Source organism: Laccaria bicolor, genomic scaffold, assembly GCF_000143565.1.
Source record: "Laccaria bicolor S238N-H82 LACBIscaffold_74 genomic scaffold, whole genome shotgun sequence".
Lineage (NCBI taxonomy): Eukaryota > Fungi > Basidiomycota > Agaricomycetes > Agaricales > Hydnangiaceae > Laccaria > Laccaria bicolor.
In genome coordinates this window covers 125,861-145,552 of record NW_001889945.1, presented here as the reverse complement: position 1 = coordinate 145,552, position 19,692 = coordinate 125,861, and the positions used below count along the sequence as shown (strand labels likewise).

Sequence of the window (19,692 nt, the reverse complement as noted above, 5' to 3'; positions counted from 1 at the left end):
GGAACGACCACAAACACCGGCGAACGTCCATGAGCACCCACCAACAAGACGAGGACGACCGCCCACGAATGTCTACAACCGCCCATGAACGAAGGCGACCGCCCACCAACGAAAACGACTGCCTGAACAAACACGAGCAACGACTGCCTGAACAGACACGAGCAACAACGAACCCAGGTGAGCTCTCCCTCCTTCCATCACTCCCTCCCTCCCCTCCCCCCCATCACTCCCAACCCCTCCCTCCCTCTCCCCATCACTCCCTTCCCATCACTCCCTTCCCCTCCATCACTCCCCTCCCCCTTCACTCTCCACTGTTCCCCCTCCCCACCCCTCCCTCCCTCTCTCCCTCACTTCCCAGCACTCCCCCCCTCTTTCATTGCCTGCCACTTCCTCTCCCCTCCCTCATTGCCTATAACTCCTCTCCCCTCCCTCATTGCCTATAACTCCTCTCCCCTCCCTCATTGCCTATAACCCCTTCCCCCCCTCCCTTATTGCCCACCACCCCTCTCTTTGCTTACCACCCCTCTCCCCTCTCCCTTATTGTCCACCACCCCCACCCCCTTCCTCACTGCCCTCCCTCTTCCCTTTATTCAATATGAAATGTAGAATGTAAATTTATGTAATTATATTGAATAAAATGCACTTTTCTCTTCTGGATTCTACAGGTAGCTCTACTATGTAAATATGTACTGTACCAAGATCTTGTCTCATGATATAGTTCAAAATTATATCAAATATATATCTTGATAATATATCCTGGTTCAGGATATAGCTTAAGAATATATCTTGGTAATATATTCTTGTTCAATATCTTGTTGAATATATATCCTTGTTCAAGATATAGCTTGAGAATGGTAATATATCCTGGTTCAATATCTTGTTGGAAATATATCCTGGGTCAAGATATAGGTGAAAGATATATCCTGGGTCAGGATATAATTGAGATATATGTCTTGTAAATATATCCTTGTTCAAGATAAAGTGGAAAGATATATCTTGGTTCAGCATCTAATTAAAATATTCATGATATGGTTGAAAAATAGATCTTGATTCAGGATTTAGTGGAAAGATATGTGTGACTCCATGCTATGACATGGTGAATAGAATTCATTGACCATAAATTTACAATCAAAACTCAAGAGAAAGAGGGAGGAAGGCAGGGAGAGAAGAAGAGGAGGAAAGGGAGAAAGGAAGAGAAGGAGAGAAACAACAAAGAACTTGGTGAACTCTTTGTACATAAATTTACAATCAAAACTCAAGAGAAAGAGGAAGGCAGGGAGATGTTAGGGTTCACTAAATTCTAATGTTGGTGTATTGCTGTAAATACAAAATACATTAGTACTTTGAGAGAAATGAAACTTAACTAGAGACCTGTTGTCCATGCAATGTTGAGTTGATAGAGGAATATCCCAGATCACGTGAGTTCCGGCATATCTTAATGCTGATGAAGTGACATATACTGACATGTTAAATGCATTCGTATATCAGGAGTGTTAGTACTAAGACTTTAACGATACTGACTAAGTAGTTGATAGCACAGAGCTTTATCAATTACTTAAGGATGCGTTGGCACTTTAGTCTTTCTCAAGATCTGAAGTTCACACAAAGTTGGGGTAAAGGTAATGATGTCTTCATGCCCTACTTTACAACAGCTTATATACTTTACATGAGTTCTAGATCCTAAAAGAATACCTTAGAATCTTCTGTAACCTTCAAGCACTTTCGCCGTTATGGTTTCAGAAGTTCTTTGTTCTTTGTTTAGGTACAAATTGTATTTGACGAACCTTTGTTTGGTTATTCTAAGTTTGTCAAATATTGACAAACAGTCGCATTGTGTAATACAAGTCACAATGCTTGGATTCGGGTATACACATCTTTAGAATTTAATTGTAAATGTGAAAATAACTTGTAAGTACTTGAGAAATGTCATAGAGACTTAGGTAGGTGAGATGAGAGGGAATGAGAGGGAAAGAAAGGTATAATGGTGGGTATAAGAAGTAATACCATAACAGGAGAGAAGAAGAGGAGGAGAGGAAGAAAGGAAGAGAAGGGGAGAAACAACAAAGAACTTGGTGAACTCTTGTCTGTGAAGGATGGTAATACAGATGTGGGTGGGGTATGCAGATAAGGTGCAACTGGAGATCTCAGAGGTGGAAGTGGAGGGGATTTCTAAGCAGCTAAAAAATTCCATAGTGTGAACTGTATCCATAGTGTCAAAGTGGATAATACTTAAGCAACTCAGGAATCTTGGACTGAATAGCTTCAAGGTGAATCACACATGTCATTGAGGCCCAAAATTGTTAGAGGAGAATGAATGAATCTGTAACTGGACTGCATTCATAGTGTGATTGGAAGTGGATGATACTCAAGCAACTCAAGTAGATCACAGATGCTATTGATGCCCTTATTGCTACCTACATACTGGAAGCACAAGCCAGACATAGTGGAAATCATTGCACAATCTTCCAGAATATATACCACAGACATCAAAAAAATCACAAGTTTTTTGCTGAAACTAGGACCCCTGACACCCCTACAGACCAGAAAAATATATCCTTACCACATCTGCTTCACAAAATATATCCTAAGGCCAAACCAGGGCAAAAATATATTTCTAAGGTGTGACAGTGACATTTCAGGGTCCACTCACCAAAAATATATCCTTACTGCATTTCACTTGCAAAATATATTTTGGGGGTGTGACACAGACATTATAATTTTTGTGTGACATTTCAGGGTCCATGTCTCAAGAATATATTTTAGATTTCAGGGCTTTCTAGGACCCATATATATCTAGAATATAGATATGGTCTATGACATTTAGTCATGTAACTTATGTGGAGTTTGCATGACTAATAGTCAGTTGGCACTGGGTGACTGAAGTGGTGTGTGCTAGTAAATGAATTCTAGATGACTCTAATGTAATAGAAATACCAGGAAATTGTCATGGAAGCAGAATACACTGGGAGTGTTTTTTGAAGGTGGTTTGGAGGAGATGATTTGACAAGTCTGTAATGGCATACCCAATGTGATGCTCTCGAAGACTTTCCACATACCCGATCCCAACAGTATTGTACAATGCTGACAGATATGCATATTTCTCAGAAGTTGACATGGATTGGTACACCGCAGAAGATGTAGTACCAACATTGAGGGAATTGGAACTTTTTAGCACCTGCTCGGACATTCCTCTCAACATCCGACAGCACACAATGGCAAGAATGTCAGCCAGGATCCTTTGGATAGGCAATGGGGTGAAAATCACTCACAGAGATTCAAGGGGGCTTTTTGGAATGACTGAGGATATAACGGAAAACAAAGCCATTGTCTCTTTAACAATGGAGAATGTAACAACTACCATACCCTTTTCATCCCTTCGAAAAGATCTCAAAGTAGGGGACAAAGTCCACATTCTTTTGGGAGACCATGAAGGTGTTACAGGTTGGGTAGTGAATGGAGATGATGACTATGTGTGCATCTGCTTTTTATTATATTATACTTCTTCTAACATTCTGTCATCCTTTAGATAGAGGTATCTCCAGGGATTGTCCAGTTCTTCATCTCCCCCTTTGTCTTCGGAACAGAGTCCTTGGATTTAAAAGCTCCCTTCACAGATGTGCAAAAGTGTGTCATGAAGGGGGACTCCAATAGTCATCTTGTAGGAAAACAAGTAATGGTCACCAAAGGGGATTTTAGAGGTTACCGAGGCAGAATAAAAAGCACAGTTGGTGAAAAAAGGGTCTTGGTTGAGCTCGAGGCACACCTCCAAAGCCCACAAGTTTTTGACATCAATTCTCTACACATCATGCAAGCCCCTTATCTTATTTTTTGAAATTGATGCTAATCAGCTTCCAGTGCTGATGAAAGGCTTCAGGCCTCGAGAGCTTCTCACCAATTTTACTTACCCACTTGAACCAGTGCCTCTGCCTGGTACTCTGGCAGGCTTTTTGTTCGCTGGTTACCCCTTGCCGGATCCGCAACCCTCAGTCACATATCCTGCTGCTTTCCTTCTGCAGACTCTGGCCATTGCAGGGCCATCTACTCCACTTCCTAACTTGGAAGATATCCTGATGACCCCAGCTTGGAACCCAAGCTCACAAACCCCCCACCGTGGTGATGATGGTAATTATGTTTCTGATGATGATTCAAAGTCAATAGATACTGATGCAATTGTGGCAGCCTCTTCTCTGTATTGGCTCAAAGATGGCTGCTTCGCCAACATGAGACTGAGCCTTCATCTCATCAATACCAACCCTAATTTCCATAACGGCCAGCACGAAGATAAGTGCGGGGAGTTCAAGGGAGTGGTCAGAGATGCAGTCAAGGTTCAACTCAGTTACAAAGTGGTTGAAGTGCCATTTCCATACTTAATGCCTGAACGGCCGGAGTGCAAAGGCCAAGTCATTACTGTGTTTGACAGCCCACATAGGGGGTTACAGTTTAGGATTGAGGAGTTTGGTGAAGAGGTCTGCGGCTGCTCGATTTTGAAATCAACAACACTTTTGAGAAAGGTTGATGTCAAAATTGCCACCAATCTACTGGTAGTGACCTGAGACACCCAGTGATAAAATACCTTAGATAAATTTTAAATACCTTAGAGAGACTTTTCTTGTGTAATTTATGCATATCTTGATGGCAAGGCATATACTATTGACCTTAATGCAAGACCCATGAGTCTTGAGATGACTGAACGAATGAACTTAGAGAATCACTATTTATGACTGGCTTAGCCAGCTCCAGCCAGCTTCTTAGCTGGAGCTGGAATTAGCTGAGCTGTGGGAGTCATCACTCGGCAGTTCTGGCTGGGCTTTGGCTAAACTCAGCTCAGCTCCTGGCTTCAGCTGACTTTGAGGTGGAGCTGCAGCAACACTAAATCAGAGAGCAAAAAGTGAATATGAATGCACTTGAGAGGCCAACATTGCCAAGAACATGGAGCTCATGCACAAGCTCAGAGAGAAATACCCATTGCCAGATGACCTGAAAGGAAAGGAGAAGAAAGTGATGAAGGAAAAGAAGAAAACAAAGGAACCCCAGAAACCCCGCAGGTCTTCTGCAAGATTCCAAGGACCAAGGTAAGCATTGTGGACACAAGTATACATAGATGTCACTATAGTACCATAACAATAGAAATTGACAATTGTCCCAATAAGTCATAGGTCTACCCCAATGGGCCCAATACACATGGACGCCATGGATCCATACCTGGGACCCATGGATGTACCTAACATATGGTATTCATGTGTGGCCCAACGGGTATTCATCAGACCTCATCATTGCCATAATCAATGGTAAAAGGTTGGGCCACATGTGCTCAAAAGGACATGATTATTGCTATAATCAATGGTACCATAGGTACCCAAAGTATAATCTACTGATAGCCAAAAGTTGGGCCCATTTGCCCAGTGCACTTGTTGAAAGATCCAGATACATTCCTCCGGAAAGCTATTACGGAGACCTTGTAGAAGACACGGCCGCAAGTATTAATCAACGGAAAGCGGGGACGCAACTATGGCACAACGTGATCCATCTCCCAATACTTTGTAGAAGATGCGGGTGCGAGTATTCATAAATGTAAGTCACAAACTACCGACCCGCATCCCTTCCATCCAACAGATCCAAGCTTTTGTGATCTCCGAATACATTGTAGAAGACGCGGGGGGAAGTCTCAATCAACATTATACATCTCCGAATACTTTCTAGAAGGAACGGGTGCAAGTATTAATTAACGAAAAGACACGGCCACAAGTATTGAAAAATGTGATGGGTCTCTGGATACTTTGTAGAAGCCGCGGGCGCAAGTATTCATAAATGTGATGGATCTCCAGATACTTCGTAGAAGCCGCGGGCACAAGTATTCATAAATGTATGTAAAAAACTAAGGCCCACCATCCATTCCATCCGACACCTTAAGTACAGCTCCTGAACTCACACCCTTGGATTGAAGTTGAACGGCGTTTTTCTTGAGGCTGATCATCATGTCCAACTGTTCAAGTTGGTCCTCCGCATAGTGCTTGGAAGTTAGGTTAATTAACTGGAAAATAACCGAGACCAGACCGGACCTAACCGCAAAAAAACCGGACCGCGGTTAGTGGTTAGTCAATTTTGGAAATGAAATAACCGGTTATTTTGCGGTTAACTAACCGTTAAAAAACCGGTTATGACCGGTTACAACCGACCCTATTATACCCCTTCAAAACGCATCTAAAAGCATGAGAAACGCTAAAAATCTGACAGAGTTATGGTCAAATCTCTAAATTATTGGCTAAAATAGTAGGCTTTCAAGAATATTATTATAAAATTGTCAATTCTTCACCGAATTTAGCGTTCTTGGGCTTGTTTTAAAGCTACGATGCATGGCAATAATGTTTACCGCAAGGAATATGAGAAATATACGCCGTTTTAATCGATTTTCTATTTTTTCGGTCCTAACCGGTTAGTAACTGCAACTAACTGGTTTTCATCGGTTATCTTCGGTCCAGTTAGGTTATTTTGGGTCTGGGAACGAACCCTAACCGGTCTCGGTCTCGGTTAGAGCCCCTGGGCACCCAATAACCTAACCTAACCGGACTTTCAAACACTACCTCCGCATGAGAGCGGACCTGCAGCAAAAAGTCCCGAGCCCTCACCGCTTCCTCGTATTCCCTATACAATACCTTATACGCCATTCTGGCGTATTCCAGAGGGTGAGTCACTGCTGGCAAATCCAGTGCGACCTCATCAAAAAAGGTCCGACGGAGATTCGAGGAGGGCGAGGATAGAGGTACCCGCGTAGGACCATCAGAATCCCTGAGCGTCGCGGAAGTTTTATTGCTTTCGGAGTTTGCAATAGCGACCTTCAGGATGGCTTTTAGAAAGTTGTAAAAGGACGAAATGAGATACGTACATCCGTATCATTTCTCGCCCGCTCCAGTCGCTCGTAGTTTTCCAACATGGAATTGATGCCTAGGTAGATTGGTCAACGAAATCAACAGTCATACGTGAACACCTACCCTTTGTTGCGGCGAACGTCCGGGACATCATGTCCGCGGAAGCATTCCCAGCCAAACGGACTTTTGTTCTCCAGTCAGTTGACTAGTCAATAAACAAAAGGGTTGAACAGTGCGCACCAAGAGGGGACGTAGACGACATTTTATTGCTGAAGACGATTCGGAGGGTGGACAATGGAGTACTTTGTTCAAGACAATTTGGATGGTGGACAATGGAGTAATCGAGATGTGATCCTCCAGATTCGGCCGAAATTCATTGATGTCCGAAAATGGAAATGTTGACATAGAATATTTCCACCCCCACCACCTCTCTATTCTTTCCCATCACCCATCCACTCTGTTATCCATCCACCACGTTAGCGTCGACGGTCATTATGTCCACCCCACTCTCCATCTTCAACATCCCCTCCGATCTCACCAAGAAGCTTCCCACCCGTGAAAAAATCAACGAGATTTACCCGCAGATTCCCTCACTCATCGAATTGGCCCGCACTTGGTACAGGGAATCGTATGAAGGTGCGAACGAGCGGACAAGGGCAGCTCGGGAGGATTCCCTACGAAAGGTTGTGGTGAGTGTATTTCACTATCTAACATTACATGCAACTCAGAGAAAAATGTAGGGTTGGTACCTACGTTGCGCGCAAGTCCTGCAACACGATCCTGACTTTTCAGTAACGCCCGAGATGGAGCGGATTACCAACGAGGTCCTTGTAACGGAGCAGGGGGATTTTAATTGGGAAGTTCTCGAGGAGCCATCGCCCGAGCAGGAGCAAGAGGAGGAAGTTGAGGAGGATGACTTCAGTGATCTATTAGGCGGCTGGGGAGTGAACGCGGATGGGCCAGCGGCCGGAGAGAAAAGCAAACAGAAGGAGGTTGTGGAGGAAGTTGCGAAAAAGCGGAGTAGAGGGCACAAGCGTAAGGCGGATGCAGGGGATGATGGAGACATGGAGGCTGAGGTTGTGGAAGTACCAGGGCCGAAGGAGCAGAGGAAGAAGGCGAAGGTGCAGGGAGAGAACAAGGATGTCGAGATGGACGACCCCGATTATGACTTTGGGACAATGGGAGTTACGGCCACTGAACCCACCCCCCGCCATCGCACTCCTTGCAAGCAGTGCGAGATCGCCAACTTGGATTGCGTTGTCGCAATAGGTCTCAAAGGCAACGTGTGCGTCAAGTGCCGTTCAAGGAAGATCGGCTGTAGCTTTGTCAACACCCCCGGTGCGTCTGCCAATCGACTTACCTCCAATCCGATGCCCAAGAAGATGACGTCGAAAAAACCCTGTGAACTGACTCCCCCCATCGTCCTCGTCACTGCTCCGCCGAAGCAAAGTGCGAGGCCAGCGGGCAAAGAAATCGAGGCCAAAGATGCGCGCCCTCGTCCTCGTGCCACCAAACCACCCGCGAAGACTGAGGCTGTCACCCAGAGTGGGGGCTCTCGACCACCCCCCGCCAAGGACGATGCCCGCGGTCTCATTCATCCAGAGAAGACAACGGTATATGCGAATTCGCGCTACACGGGACCGAACCAAATCCCTGAGAAGTCCGTAGCAGAGGTAATCGTCCCAGAGTCTGCAAAGGAACCAAAGGTGGCTATTCGGGTGACGCGGGCCTCAAGTCGCCAGACGTCCGAACCTGAGGTTAGCGTCACAAAGGGGAGGGTAAGGGATGGGAGTGTACGACCAGGCCACGACGGTGAAACAGCCAGTAAGTCCTTCTATTTCTCTATGGAAATACAGAGTGACTTAACGTCCCCCAGGGGCTACATTTGCGGAGCTTAGGGAAGACTCCCATACGCCCATCGACCTCCAGGATCCATTCACCCGTCGTCTCGACAGCATCTCGACATCCGTCCGCCAGCAAGGCGTTGATCTGGGCAAAATGTCCAATAAGGTCCGCGAGACGTCCGCCCGAGTCGAGGCCATGTCCGCCATCGCGATCCGGCAGAAGGACCAGGAGATGGAAGAGTTGAAGAAGGAACTCGAGATGCAGAGGTCGATGTTGGAGGACCTTGAGGAGAGTCAAAAGGTCTTGATGGAATCGTTCGCCGCACGCGCCCCGAGTGAGGATCCCGTCTCTTCACAGGTGCTGGACGAACTCCGTGAAAAGGTTGAAGGAATGGTAACCCAGCAGCAGATGAGGTCCTTGTCCGAGGGCCTGAAAACCCGGATTCAGAACTTTATCCAGGGGGTGAACGACAACCTTCGACTAAACAACGCGGATGGAATCTCGAGGTTACCGGACGAACTGGATATCCTGGGTGGGAGGGTCGCTGGGATCGAAGAAGACATTCGAAACGTACGCCGTGGAAAGGAGTTCATTGAGGAAAGATTGGGGAAGCTAGAGGGGCTCTGCCTCAATGTGATGACCAATGAGTTCTTGAGGCACCCGGATGATGGTTTGGACAAGCGGATGAGAGTTGAACGGGCGGTGGGATGGGACAGGGTAGTCGACGACGACGCGGTTCGGAAGGAGGTGCAGAGGGCTAAGGACGTGAAAGGGGGTTTGAGCGAAGTCCACGGGTCCGTGGGTGCTACAGACCTGACTACCATCTCCCTGGGCGACGTCCATCCACGGCCATCGACTCCTTCCAACGACGCTCTGCACGGCCTAGTCCCCTCCATCGATGACGGACGTTACATTTTCAATGCAGTTGACCGCTCTCCAGTTGACCGGGCCAAGACGTTGGATTAGTTGTACGGTGTCTACGGCCCTCCTATAATTTTTTTTGGACATACACATAGTTATCGCAGCTAGGTTTTCAAATACAATTTTTCTTGAGCAGATGGTTACAATGCATTCCCTCCAGATGCTGGAGGGAATTAAACGTTAATCACCGAGGGTGATTAACGTTCCTGAAAAGGTCCAGGCGGCCAAAACAAAACGGTCCGCGGCCGTGGGGAAACGATCCAGCTTCTCCAGCTGTCTACATAGTTATTGCAAAGATTCCATTCAGATTATATTGTCAAGTACTAACGGACTGCTAAAGCTCCAATGTATTTAGACAAATGAAAGTCAAGTTCCAGTAAGTAAAAGGTCCGACGTTGGGCCGGACTATTTGCGTTTACCCCCGCGCTTTGCCTTCGATCTAGTCAAGGGGATGGACGGACCAGGGGCATTGGTACGGGTGCTGCTCCTGGTTGGCTTGGCAGGGGTTGGTTTCACAGCGGTCCGGGCCCTCTTTGTGGGTGGGTCATCTTTCATCTGGATGTCCTGACCCTCTGGATTGTCCGATGGTTCCAATACACGTTTTGGAACCTCTTCAACGCGTGCATTTTGGATCATTGAATTATTCGGGAGTGAATGATTCAACGCCAGAGTCTCCTTGTCTGCCAGCGTGGGGGTAGCCCCTTCAGGTGTCCTTTCTCCCGGATTGGTGGAACCGCATGCAGTCGTTCTTTCAACCAGCATGAGGTCAGGCATTTTCTCTGCGACCTTGGCAAAGACGGGCTCAATTGTCTTCGGAGAATCGTTCCCACCCGCGGGTGGTGACGGGTCTGCGACGTCCCTGTTCATTGCCACTGAGGGGGGGGTGTATAATGCAGCCCCAGCCAGTACACCATTGGTCTCAGCACTGAACCAACGTTGAAACACGCGGAATTGTGCAATAGCTTGCTCCTCGGTCCAATCGACGCAGTCGAGGGGAAGATGAGCCGCAAACCTGTTCCACAAAGCCTTGTCAGCGGTGGCTAAACTGTGGGGTGCAGGGAGGGTCTGGACGATGGTTGGGCCAATGGCGGGCGCTGGTAGGGTATAGGCCGTGGTTGTGGAGTGTGCTCCATCGGTTGTACCTACCACAGCGGTTCCAGCCACCCGCGGGCCCTTCGTAGTAGTGGTTCCACCCACCCGCGGGCCTTTCATGCCCATCCCACCAGATCCCATGCCACGTCCGGCTGTACGGTCTAAGCTATTCGGAAGAGGGAGGTCATCATCAGAAAAGACCAAGTCATCCATCGCCAGAAGATCGAATTCTTCTCCGGAATCGTCGACCATCTCCGCGGACTTCTTTCCTTTTTTTCCCTTTCTGTTGACTTTACCCTTGCCCTTTTGTCCCTTGACCTTTTGTTTCAATGGATCATCAACTTCCTCATCACTTCTGAGTTCCCCTTCATTCGATCTACGGACTTGTCGTTTCAAGTTCTCCTTTGCTCTGGATCTACGGGTCGGCTTTTGCGTATTCGTCCGGACGTCTGGAGCCTTTGCCGGGACACGTTCAGTACCCTGGATGACAAGCCGAAAGCGAAACACAGTCTGCCCGGCACGCTGTCGTTGAATCCAAAAGTTTAACAGCGTCTTCACCTTCTGAATGGCGAGGTGCGACGGTTCCGCATCAAGCATCTGGTAATCCGGAAGGTATTCTTCATCTATGAACGTTGCCTGATCTTTCACAATATCGGCCCACGGGACCCGAGAGGTTCTTCCATCAGTGGCCAATGCTAAAAAGATATGGGCCGTTGTAGGACAGGATGGCAGGTAGTCTGACTCACAATAATGCATTCCTACAAATGATCTTAATAGCTTTTTCAACCATCGGATCATAACCTCCCCCATGACATCCGAAGGCCATGACTCTGGCTCTGGGAGTATTGGCTCACCATTCTCCCGGGTGTCCAAATCCATTGGTGAGTTACGATGTCCCCCGACAAAAATATCATTCTCCGCGGCCTTGGCATTTCTATCATAGCATTGCTGAAGATATTTTCCCCAGGAGAGGTCAGAAACAGAACCGTCGTCAATAACATCTCGATAGCTCCTGCCCATCCCGAGTTCAGCATTAAAGTCGAATTTGGAAGCGGATAGTGTCCCGTCTTCATCGCGGCAACCCCAGAAAATGTAGACCCTCCCCCCAAGCTGCTTCCAGGCTTTTTCAGCAAAGGTCCGGCAGAACTTCATTGCGGATTTCACAGCCAGCCTGTTTGTAAAAGCATGAGCCGGGTGAGAAGGGTACAGACAAAGGCAGACCTCTGTTTCTCCTCTTCCGGAGGCCCTTGTAAATTCCACTTTTTCGCCGTCTCTTTTAACTCTTCAATCTCATCCTCTGTCAGATTGCTCAAAACCAAATTCAGCCCGGCTTGGAAGCTACCAAACTTAATATCCCCATTTCCAGATAGCGTCCGTTGTGCCTCCTTAATTTCCATCTTCTTCTGCACCGATGCGACGGTCCGGAAGTTCCAGTTCATGCTCCGGATTTTTATTTCTTTAGGCTTTCGAATTCTGGACTTGACTCCGAACCATTGCTGGACGGCCTGTGGTATTCAATTAGCAGTCAAACGGGCCATCCGTTTCGGTCTATGCTTACCTTTCGGAGGTTAGCTGTATCTCCTTCTGCAGATTCCTTCCTGGCCTTGAATTTTTGTAGCACCTTTCCCATAATTGCAACCCGGGCTCCAGCAGACTTCTTTGACCTATATTCCGGAAGATATTTTTCTAGGATCTCCGTCTGCCAGTCTTCCCAGATATGGGCTGGGGGTGCGACGTGTTCCACCGTTTTCGGGGGAGGTATTTCGTCCCCGGAGGGCACAGGGACATCTAGCGAGTTGTTGTTCATTCTTTAGAAGCTCGTGAGATGGAGTTGTAAATGTATTCTTGAATTGTTTTTTTTTTCTTCGCTGAATTCGGCAGAGAAATGTTAGACTTCGGGATGCTAAACAAACAAAGGCCTGATTACCATATTTGACAAGTTTTCTGCCTTTTTTGGCAAGCCCACCAGAGATTGGCGAGCTAAAAATAGAATGCTCACTCTTTTCTGCTAGTCCGCATTATACTACGGTTGCCGGGCATGCTATCAGTGGTGACAAAATCAGAGCCTTCACCTGACCCTATTTAATCTACTTGGGAGAAATGCAGCAAAGGAAGACTTATCCATTGATTGATAAACATGAGGTTCAACATGATGAACATGACGTTCACCACGAGGCAAAACGTCTCCTTCAAAGTTCCACAACAACACCACGGATTAGAGATGAGTACCCGGAGAACAAAGGTCATAGGCTCTCTGAAACACACCCGTTATACTCAAGGTCCCCGTGGAAATGTCAAAGTGAAGACAGTTTTTCCAACAGACCCAACGTCCTCTCAATGCATTTCCACCCCATCTCAATCCCCCCAAAAAAACTCTGTTTCTTTACCCCAAGTTGACCGGGATGACTGCTCAATGGGAACAAATGAAGAAATTATGTTCATGAACGTGAACAATCAGGAGATAAATGGATCCAAGGTAGGTACCTTGACTTAGTCATATCAACAGATTTTTTACAATTGACAGTCATCCAACGATTATTTACGTGAGTGGGGAAATCGTCGCCGGTTGTATCTTGATGAATTACTTGAACGAGAGGCTCCGGCACCCTCTAATATCTGTGCTACGTGCGGGGTAAGGGAGGGAACGTGGAAATGCCAGGATTGTCCGGGAAATACATCCGAATGCACAGATTGCTGCAGAATCTCACATCGTTGACATCCGTTTCACAGGGTGAAAAGCTGGACTGGTTCATATTTCTCATCATCTTGGTTATGGAAAGTGGGTACTGTCGTACACTTGGGACACAACGGCTCGCCTTGTCCGGGGATGAAATGGGATTCTTCGGATAATGAGGGGTTAGACCCAGATATTTATCTGGATCAGGGTGGATGTCCATTGGATTCCGCGGATATGGACCCGGATGACATTGACATTGACATCGATATCGAGGATCTCACGGATGCCGGGGAAAGTCTCCAGGATGACAATGAGATCCCCGATCCACCTGTATCTTATCTGAATGGACGTCGGGTGCTTACATTTGTTCATACAAACGGAATTCATCAGCTACCTACGTCATTCTGCCATTGTGCGGGTGCACCCGCATTGGATATTCAATTGTTACGGATGGGATTCTTTCCCTCTACCTCCGCTCAACCGCAGACAGCTTTTACTTTCAGTGTCCTTGATGACTATCTCCTGGAAAACTTGGAATGCAAAACGTCTGCGACCCATTACTATTCCAAACTCCGGAGAATGACTTCCAAAGCATTTCCAAGGCAGGTTAAGGTATGTAGGAGCCACAATGAGATTTTTGGACTATGGACTCAAAAGGAAATGGCAGGACCGATATCGAGAGCTTATTCGGGCAAGTCGTCAATGGAGAAGTTTAAAAGAATACAAGTGGTTTGGATTCGGACATCAACATCGTCCTCCCGGAACAGGAGAGTTAGCACTTTTCTGTGCAGCATGTCCACAGCTGGGGGTTAATCTTCCAGAGAACTGGAAAGAGGATGCTGAGCAATGGGCGTATTCTCGGGGCTTTGTTCTGGATGGTAACTTTACCTGTAATCATAAATTGCAGCGACGGCCGGAAACGGATGTTTGGTTAAAGAATGGGGAGGGATACATGGTGGAAAAGCAAAGATACGGACAGCATTTGAGGGTCGCGAAAGAAGTCAAGGAGGTGAGCAATTAGCCATTTATTCCGGATCCTTTCGACCCGGCCGTTCTAGGCACCAACTTGTAATGAGCATCATGCTGTCAATGACAAGGCCCGTATTCACAAAGGTTGCGATTCCACGGGTCTGGGAGCTGCTGCGTGTCTGAGACATGGCTGCTACTGCCCTGGTGGTGTTGTTGACTTTCAAAAAGGCGAAAGGTAGGTAATCCTGTCCTCCACCGTCTTTTATGTCATTGAGAAAGTTTGCTAGACAGATGAACATGGATTACGCACTTTGTGAGGCAATGAAGAACACCAACATGGAGGAAATAAAGAAGTGCATTGTGGTCTATGATGTGAACTGCCAGTACCATAAGAATTTTTTCAAACGGGTGGAGGACAGCCCGTTTCTCGAAGTTCACCCAGGCCTAATCATCATTCCCGGGATAGGCCTTTTCCACGTCCACGGGCATCAATTGATTTGTCTGGCTAGGTTTTCACCTACTTTTATTGAGGGGGCGGGTCAGGCTGATGGTGAAATTCTGGAGACCCTTTGGTCAACCCTTAATCACATTGGTCGACCCTTAATCACATTGGTCGAATCTCCCGAACAATGACTCTCGCCCATCGGACCGAGGTCTTGGACTCCCACATGGGAGATAGCAACTGGAAGAAACTCGTGAACATGGGTCCGCCTTAAATATGTCTTCCAAAAGCGATGCTGATTGGTGTTAGTTTCTTCGCTATGCCACCGCTGGAAGAAGATTCAATCCGGACTCGCGGCCGCGGAAGCGGAGTTATTGAAACTTTCGGACACTGCGAGCCCCGAACAACTTAAAGATTGGGATGGACTTGCTGAGGAAGCACAGAGATGCCGGGTGGCTGATGCCTCAGCAATGGATGTGTATGAAGCAGAAGCTCCGAAGGGTTTGTCTTCCTATGTTACAACCTAATCTGTCTTGTATTAAAGGCCAGCATCAGTGCCTACGCAGAAGGACGTTCAAGCAGCGCTCATGGGACAGGAATCCCCAGTGAACGCTTCCATGGGAGTAACATTGTGGGTTAGCACTGGGATCAAGATACAGGAAGCTCAGTAAGTTAATTGTCCCTCATCAGGGACTTTAAGTTTATATTAGTAGATTGGCGTTAAGTCGGTTTATCCGGATGATGAGCAGGAAGCCAACACCCGAGGACAAGCTCGACCTGGCGAAGTGACGTCAGATGTTTCTCTGAAGAATTGATGCATTCGAGCGAGAAGCATACGAACTGTTTCCCGGAGTAGACTTCGTGAGTCAGACCATGGACATACCACCCGTGGAAGACGGATATGAACATGACGATGATTTGGAGATGCTGCTGGCCAATCCCCCTTCATCTGACAGGCAAATGGCTGAAAGCATGGAGGTCATACTCCCCTCGTCTTTTCCTGACCTTCCGGAGCAAATGGCGATTGCCCGTCAGCGGGAGATTCTTCTCCGGATTGCACAAGCCAATGATACACTGGCAGCCATCCGTTTGGAAATAGGACACAAATCATTCATCTATCGCAAAGAAATTAACAATCAGGAAAGTAAAAAGGGAAAGACCCGTTCCTATGACAAGGTAAATACTGCGGATAGAAACTTGGCACACCATCTCCGGGTCTATGCACACGCTCGATGGGCTTTGGCCCGCTTGGGTGCGTCGGCTGACATTCTCAACAAATATCGACCTATAGAAAAGAAAGAAACCCATACGCTTCCCAATATTTCTCAGCCAAATGGTCGGGGCTTTAGAAACCAGAACATTCCCTGGTTCTGGGGCATGAATATTCATGGAGATTCATTCGAAAGCTTTCACATGGAAGAATGTAGGAACTTTAGCCAGTCTTTGGATCTACGGCTAACAGTAATTCCAGTGTATCGAGTGAATTATATCCGGGCGAAGGCAAGGCGGGACAGGTGGCTGGAGGAATTCAAGCTCGTTCCGCGGGAAATGCGCTGGACGATGTTGTACTTCCAGCGTCAGGCTGAAACGTGGGATGGCCTTGGATATGAAACGACTCCAGGGAAGCAGTGTTATGCTAGGAGACAAGCGGGCATGTGGCGGGCGTTCCAGATCCAGGCGCTCGCTGACTTCCAACGATCCGGGGCCATTTGATTACGGGTTCTCCTTGCATGACTACGGCCGCGGGCGTAACGTGGGAGCGTATCATGTCCGTTCGGGTTGTTTGCTACTGTATTTCCACAGGGCTGATCTAAGAATTGATTGTATCTATCGGCAAAATATTTCTTGTCCTCCAAATATGTTGTTCACTGATGAGCAGTTGGACAACAAAGAGCGTACGGTGCCTATGCAACAACTTCTTTATATGATGAGCTCAAGGTTTCAGGCCGCAAACAGAGCTTTGAGGGATGTAAAAACAGTGGACCAGGAAGAAGCATGGGTGAAAATGTTTCAACAAGAAGTGGTAAAGTGACCCTGTTTTTGTCCCTCATTTCCCCATTAATGTTCTCAATTCAGGACGCAATTACATATTTACTCGGATCGCATCGTGCCCGAGGGTATCACTACGACATTCCCACGTATCTTGCAGAATCCATCTCCGCGAGGGGCCCAGTTCATATGGACTTTGAATGCCCGGACACCAACCCTGATCGAATCGTGGACTGCTATTTGAGTGACTGGTGGAACGCAAAGGATATGGCGTCCATTGTGGATACATTTCCGAAATGGAGTGATGTGCAGGAGGATGCACTTCTCATACATTCAAAGTTTGTAAGTTGACCGTTTTGCTGAAACCAGGCTGTCTATTGTTGACATTTCCGTTTAGCTGGAGCAAATCTATGAACACCGAGGGGAGGTTCCGATCTCTGTATCCAACTCCGCGGAGATAGAACAATTGGAAGCTCTCCGGGATGGCATCGCCCGCGGAGCGGCGACCTTGGATGTAGAAATCAACCGGCTCTCTGACAACATCAAGGAGCTGGACGAAAGAATGCAGGACGCCTCAGTGGATATTACTGCAATGGAGGCGGAATATCGGACTGAATATCAACGTCGCGTTCTTGATAACATCCGAGAACGTCATGAGAAAGAGGATAAGCTGAAGGAGAATACACAGGTGGCGGAGGATATGGCTCAAGCAATGCTTTCATCTGCCCGACCAAGACGGGCACTTCCACAAAGGCTACAGAGGAGGGGCAGGCTGCCCATTCGCGGTCTCCCAGAATTTTCCCTCTCAGAGGGTGGGGACCCGGATACGTTGCACGGACCCGCCTTGGAGCAAGACATTCCGGCCAATCCATGTCAAGACAATTTGGACGTTATGATGGTTACGGACGATGATTTTTCAAAAGCTGTTCGGGGTCTGTCCATGTAGTATATTATGGAATGTATATATCTATATCAATGGTTTCCATTCACCCCCTTGTTCCAGATGAATGATTCTTTCCATCTTTTCAGGGTCGTCTAGTTCCAACCAAGCCAGAAACAACTCATCCGACATCCAAGGATGCTGGTCATACCCCAGTTGACGGAGTACCCGTTCTCTCATGAAGAATGCCAAGCAGTATCGTTCCTCGGTTGAAGGCGATACTCCATGCCTAACGGACTTGGACAGTACTGAGAGAAGAGTGCCCGGCTTGTATTGAAATCTAATCCCAATGCCTGGAAGCTCGGCCCGAAGGTTTGGATCAATCGTCCGGCCAATGGTGGCCAGGAGATCGAACATTCCCATCGGACTTTGTCCATCTCTATGGAATGGCGATTCCCTCTGACTTATGACTGATAGTCCCGTAAATCCGCTCGCCCAATATCGAAGTATTCGACGTAGTCCGTCGACGTCCTGAATGGCATGGACGGGGGAAACGGGCTTTCCATCCGGATCTTTCTTCCCTTGATTGGCAGCCCGGATAAGCGAAGCCCGCATAATACAATACTGCGCAGGATGGAGGACACTCATAACACCCCCCACTATCGCTTGAAAGTCCATAATGTCCCTGATAAATCTCATACCTCCACCAGAGTCGTCCTTCAAGGTGGAAGATGCTTGCAATGGTGTACCATCATACTGGGAGGCCATAAGCGAGGAATAACTATAAAATGTAGAAATATACCTCATGTCCGGCAGATCCCCAAAGTGGTGTAAGAGTTACGCTACCTGCGGGTATCTCTGATTCACCCGGGGTCCGAAAATAACCCGCGTCATTTCGACTGGTGGCTACCACTTTTATGATAAAACTAAGGCAATTGCCTGTAGAGCTGTGTGTATAAGTCCACAAGTTTTATGAAAGGCATTTCATAGATGTGTCCTGTGTTTTCTTTCTCATAAAACCTATGTTATTTTCATAAGATATAGGCAAGGCCACAGAGTGCTTTTCATAATTAAACCTGTGCGCTTTCAATAGGTATTTCATTCACTGGGTTAGGTGTTTCATTGCCTTTTTCATAATTAATGGTGTGCACTTTCATTTGAATATGTTTCATAATTAATGGTGTGCACTTTCATTGAATATTTCATTAGGAATTTTGGGCGCTTTCATTGCTTTTTTCATAATTAATGCTGTGCAATTTCAATAAATATTTCATTCACTATGTTAGGTGTATTCAATGCCTCTATCATATCTAATGGTGTGCGCTTTCATTGAATATTTCATTAGGAATATTGGATGCTTTCATTGTACTTTTCATAATTAATGTTGTGCAGTTTCAATAAATATCTCATTCCCTAGGTCAGGTGTATTCATTGCCTCTTTCATATTTAATGGTGTACGCTTTCATTGAATATTTCATTAGGAATATTGGATGCTTTCATTGTACTTTTCATAATTAATGCTGTGCAATTTCAATAAATATCTCATTCCCTAGGTCAGGTGTATTCATTGCCTCTTTCATATTTAATGGTGTGCGCTTTCATTGAATATTTCATTAGGAATATTGGATGCTTTCATTGTACTTTTCATAATTAATGCTGTGCAATTTCAATAAATATCTCATTCCCTAGGTCAGGTGTATTCATTGCCTCTTTCATATTTAATAGTGTGCGCTTTCATTGAATATTTCATTAGGAATATTGGATGCTTTCATTGTACTTTTTATAATTAATGTTGTGCAATTTCAATAAATATCTCATTCCCTAGGTCAGGTGTATTCATTGCCTCTTTCATAATTAATTGTGTGCGCTTTCATTGAATATTTCATTATCAATATTGGATGCTTTCATTGTACATTTTTATAAATATTGTCATTAGCTAGTTTATAAATATTCATTGCCTAGTTCAGGTGTATTGATGTGCACTTTCATAATTAATGCTGTGCGCTTTCAT

General features: G+C 46.4%; 5 protein-coding genes across 5 annotated transcripts; 3 read left to right on the top strand and 2 right to left on the bottom strand.

The window, feature by feature from the left end:
• Nucleotides 1–3,338: 3,338 nt before the first annotated feature.
• On the top strand, nt 3,339–4,553 carry LACBIDRAFT_316533 (uncharacterized protein; the record flags this gene model as incomplete). Its single annotated transcript, XM_001889878.1, has 3 exons — nt 3,339–3,470; nt 3,527–3,807; nt 3,875–4,553. The coding sequence occupies 3 exons, from the start codon at nt 3,339–3,341 to the stop codon at nt 4,551–4,553; spliced, it is 1,092 nt and encodes a 363-aa protein (XP_001889913.1).
• A 1,926-nt stretch (nt 4,554–6,479) lies between these two features.
• LACBIDRAFT_316532 (uncharacterized protein) lies at nt 6,480–7,128 on the bottom strand (the record flags this gene model as incomplete). The annotated part of the gene is made up of 4 exons (XM_001889867.1): nt 6,480–6,833; nt 6,884–6,942; nt 6,990–7,049; nt 7,107–7,128. 4 exons carry the CDS (start codon nt 7,126–7,128, stop codon nt 6,480–6,482), a joined length of 495 nt encoding a protein of 164 aa, XP_001889902.1.
• A 232-nt stretch (nt 7,129–7,360) lies between these two features.
• LACBIDRAFT_335020 (uncharacterized protein) lies at nt 7,361–9,677 on the top strand (the record flags this gene model as incomplete). The annotated part of the gene is made up of 3 exons (XM_001889877.1): nt 7,361–7,555; nt 7,607–8,690; nt 8,743–9,677. 3 exons carry the CDS (start codon nt 7,361–7,363, stop codon nt 9,675–9,677), a joined length of 2,214 nt encoding a protein of 737 aa, XP_001889912.1.
• Nucleotides 9,678–10,037: 360 nt separating this feature from the next.
• LACBIDRAFT_316530 (uncharacterized protein) lies at nt 10,038–12,531 on the bottom strand (the record flags this gene model as incomplete). Its single annotated transcript, XM_001889866.1, has 3 exons — nt 10,038–11,895; nt 11,946–12,229; nt 12,283–12,531. 3 exons carry the CDS (start codon nt 12,529–12,531, stop codon nt 10,038–10,040), a joined length of 2,391 nt encoding a protein of 796 aa, XP_001889901.1.
• Nucleotides 12,532–12,861: 330 nt separating this feature from the next.
• LACBIDRAFT_335018 (uncharacterized protein) lies at nt 12,862–17,923 on the top strand (the record flags this gene model as incomplete). Its single annotated transcript, XM_001889876.1, has 13 exons — nt 12,862–13,200; nt 13,249–13,267; nt 13,505–14,013; nt 14,069–14,410; nt 14,460–14,605; nt 14,880–14,920; nt 15,122–15,313; nt 15,362–15,479; nt 15,622–15,673; nt 15,737–16,064; nt 16,692–17,143; nt 17,199–17,733; nt 17,841–17,923. The coding sequence occupies 13 exons, from the start codon at nt 12,862–12,864 to the stop codon at nt 17,921–17,923; spliced, it is 3,156 nt and encodes a 1,051-aa protein (XP_001889911.1).
• Nucleotides 17,924–19,692: the final 1,769 nt, after the last annotated feature.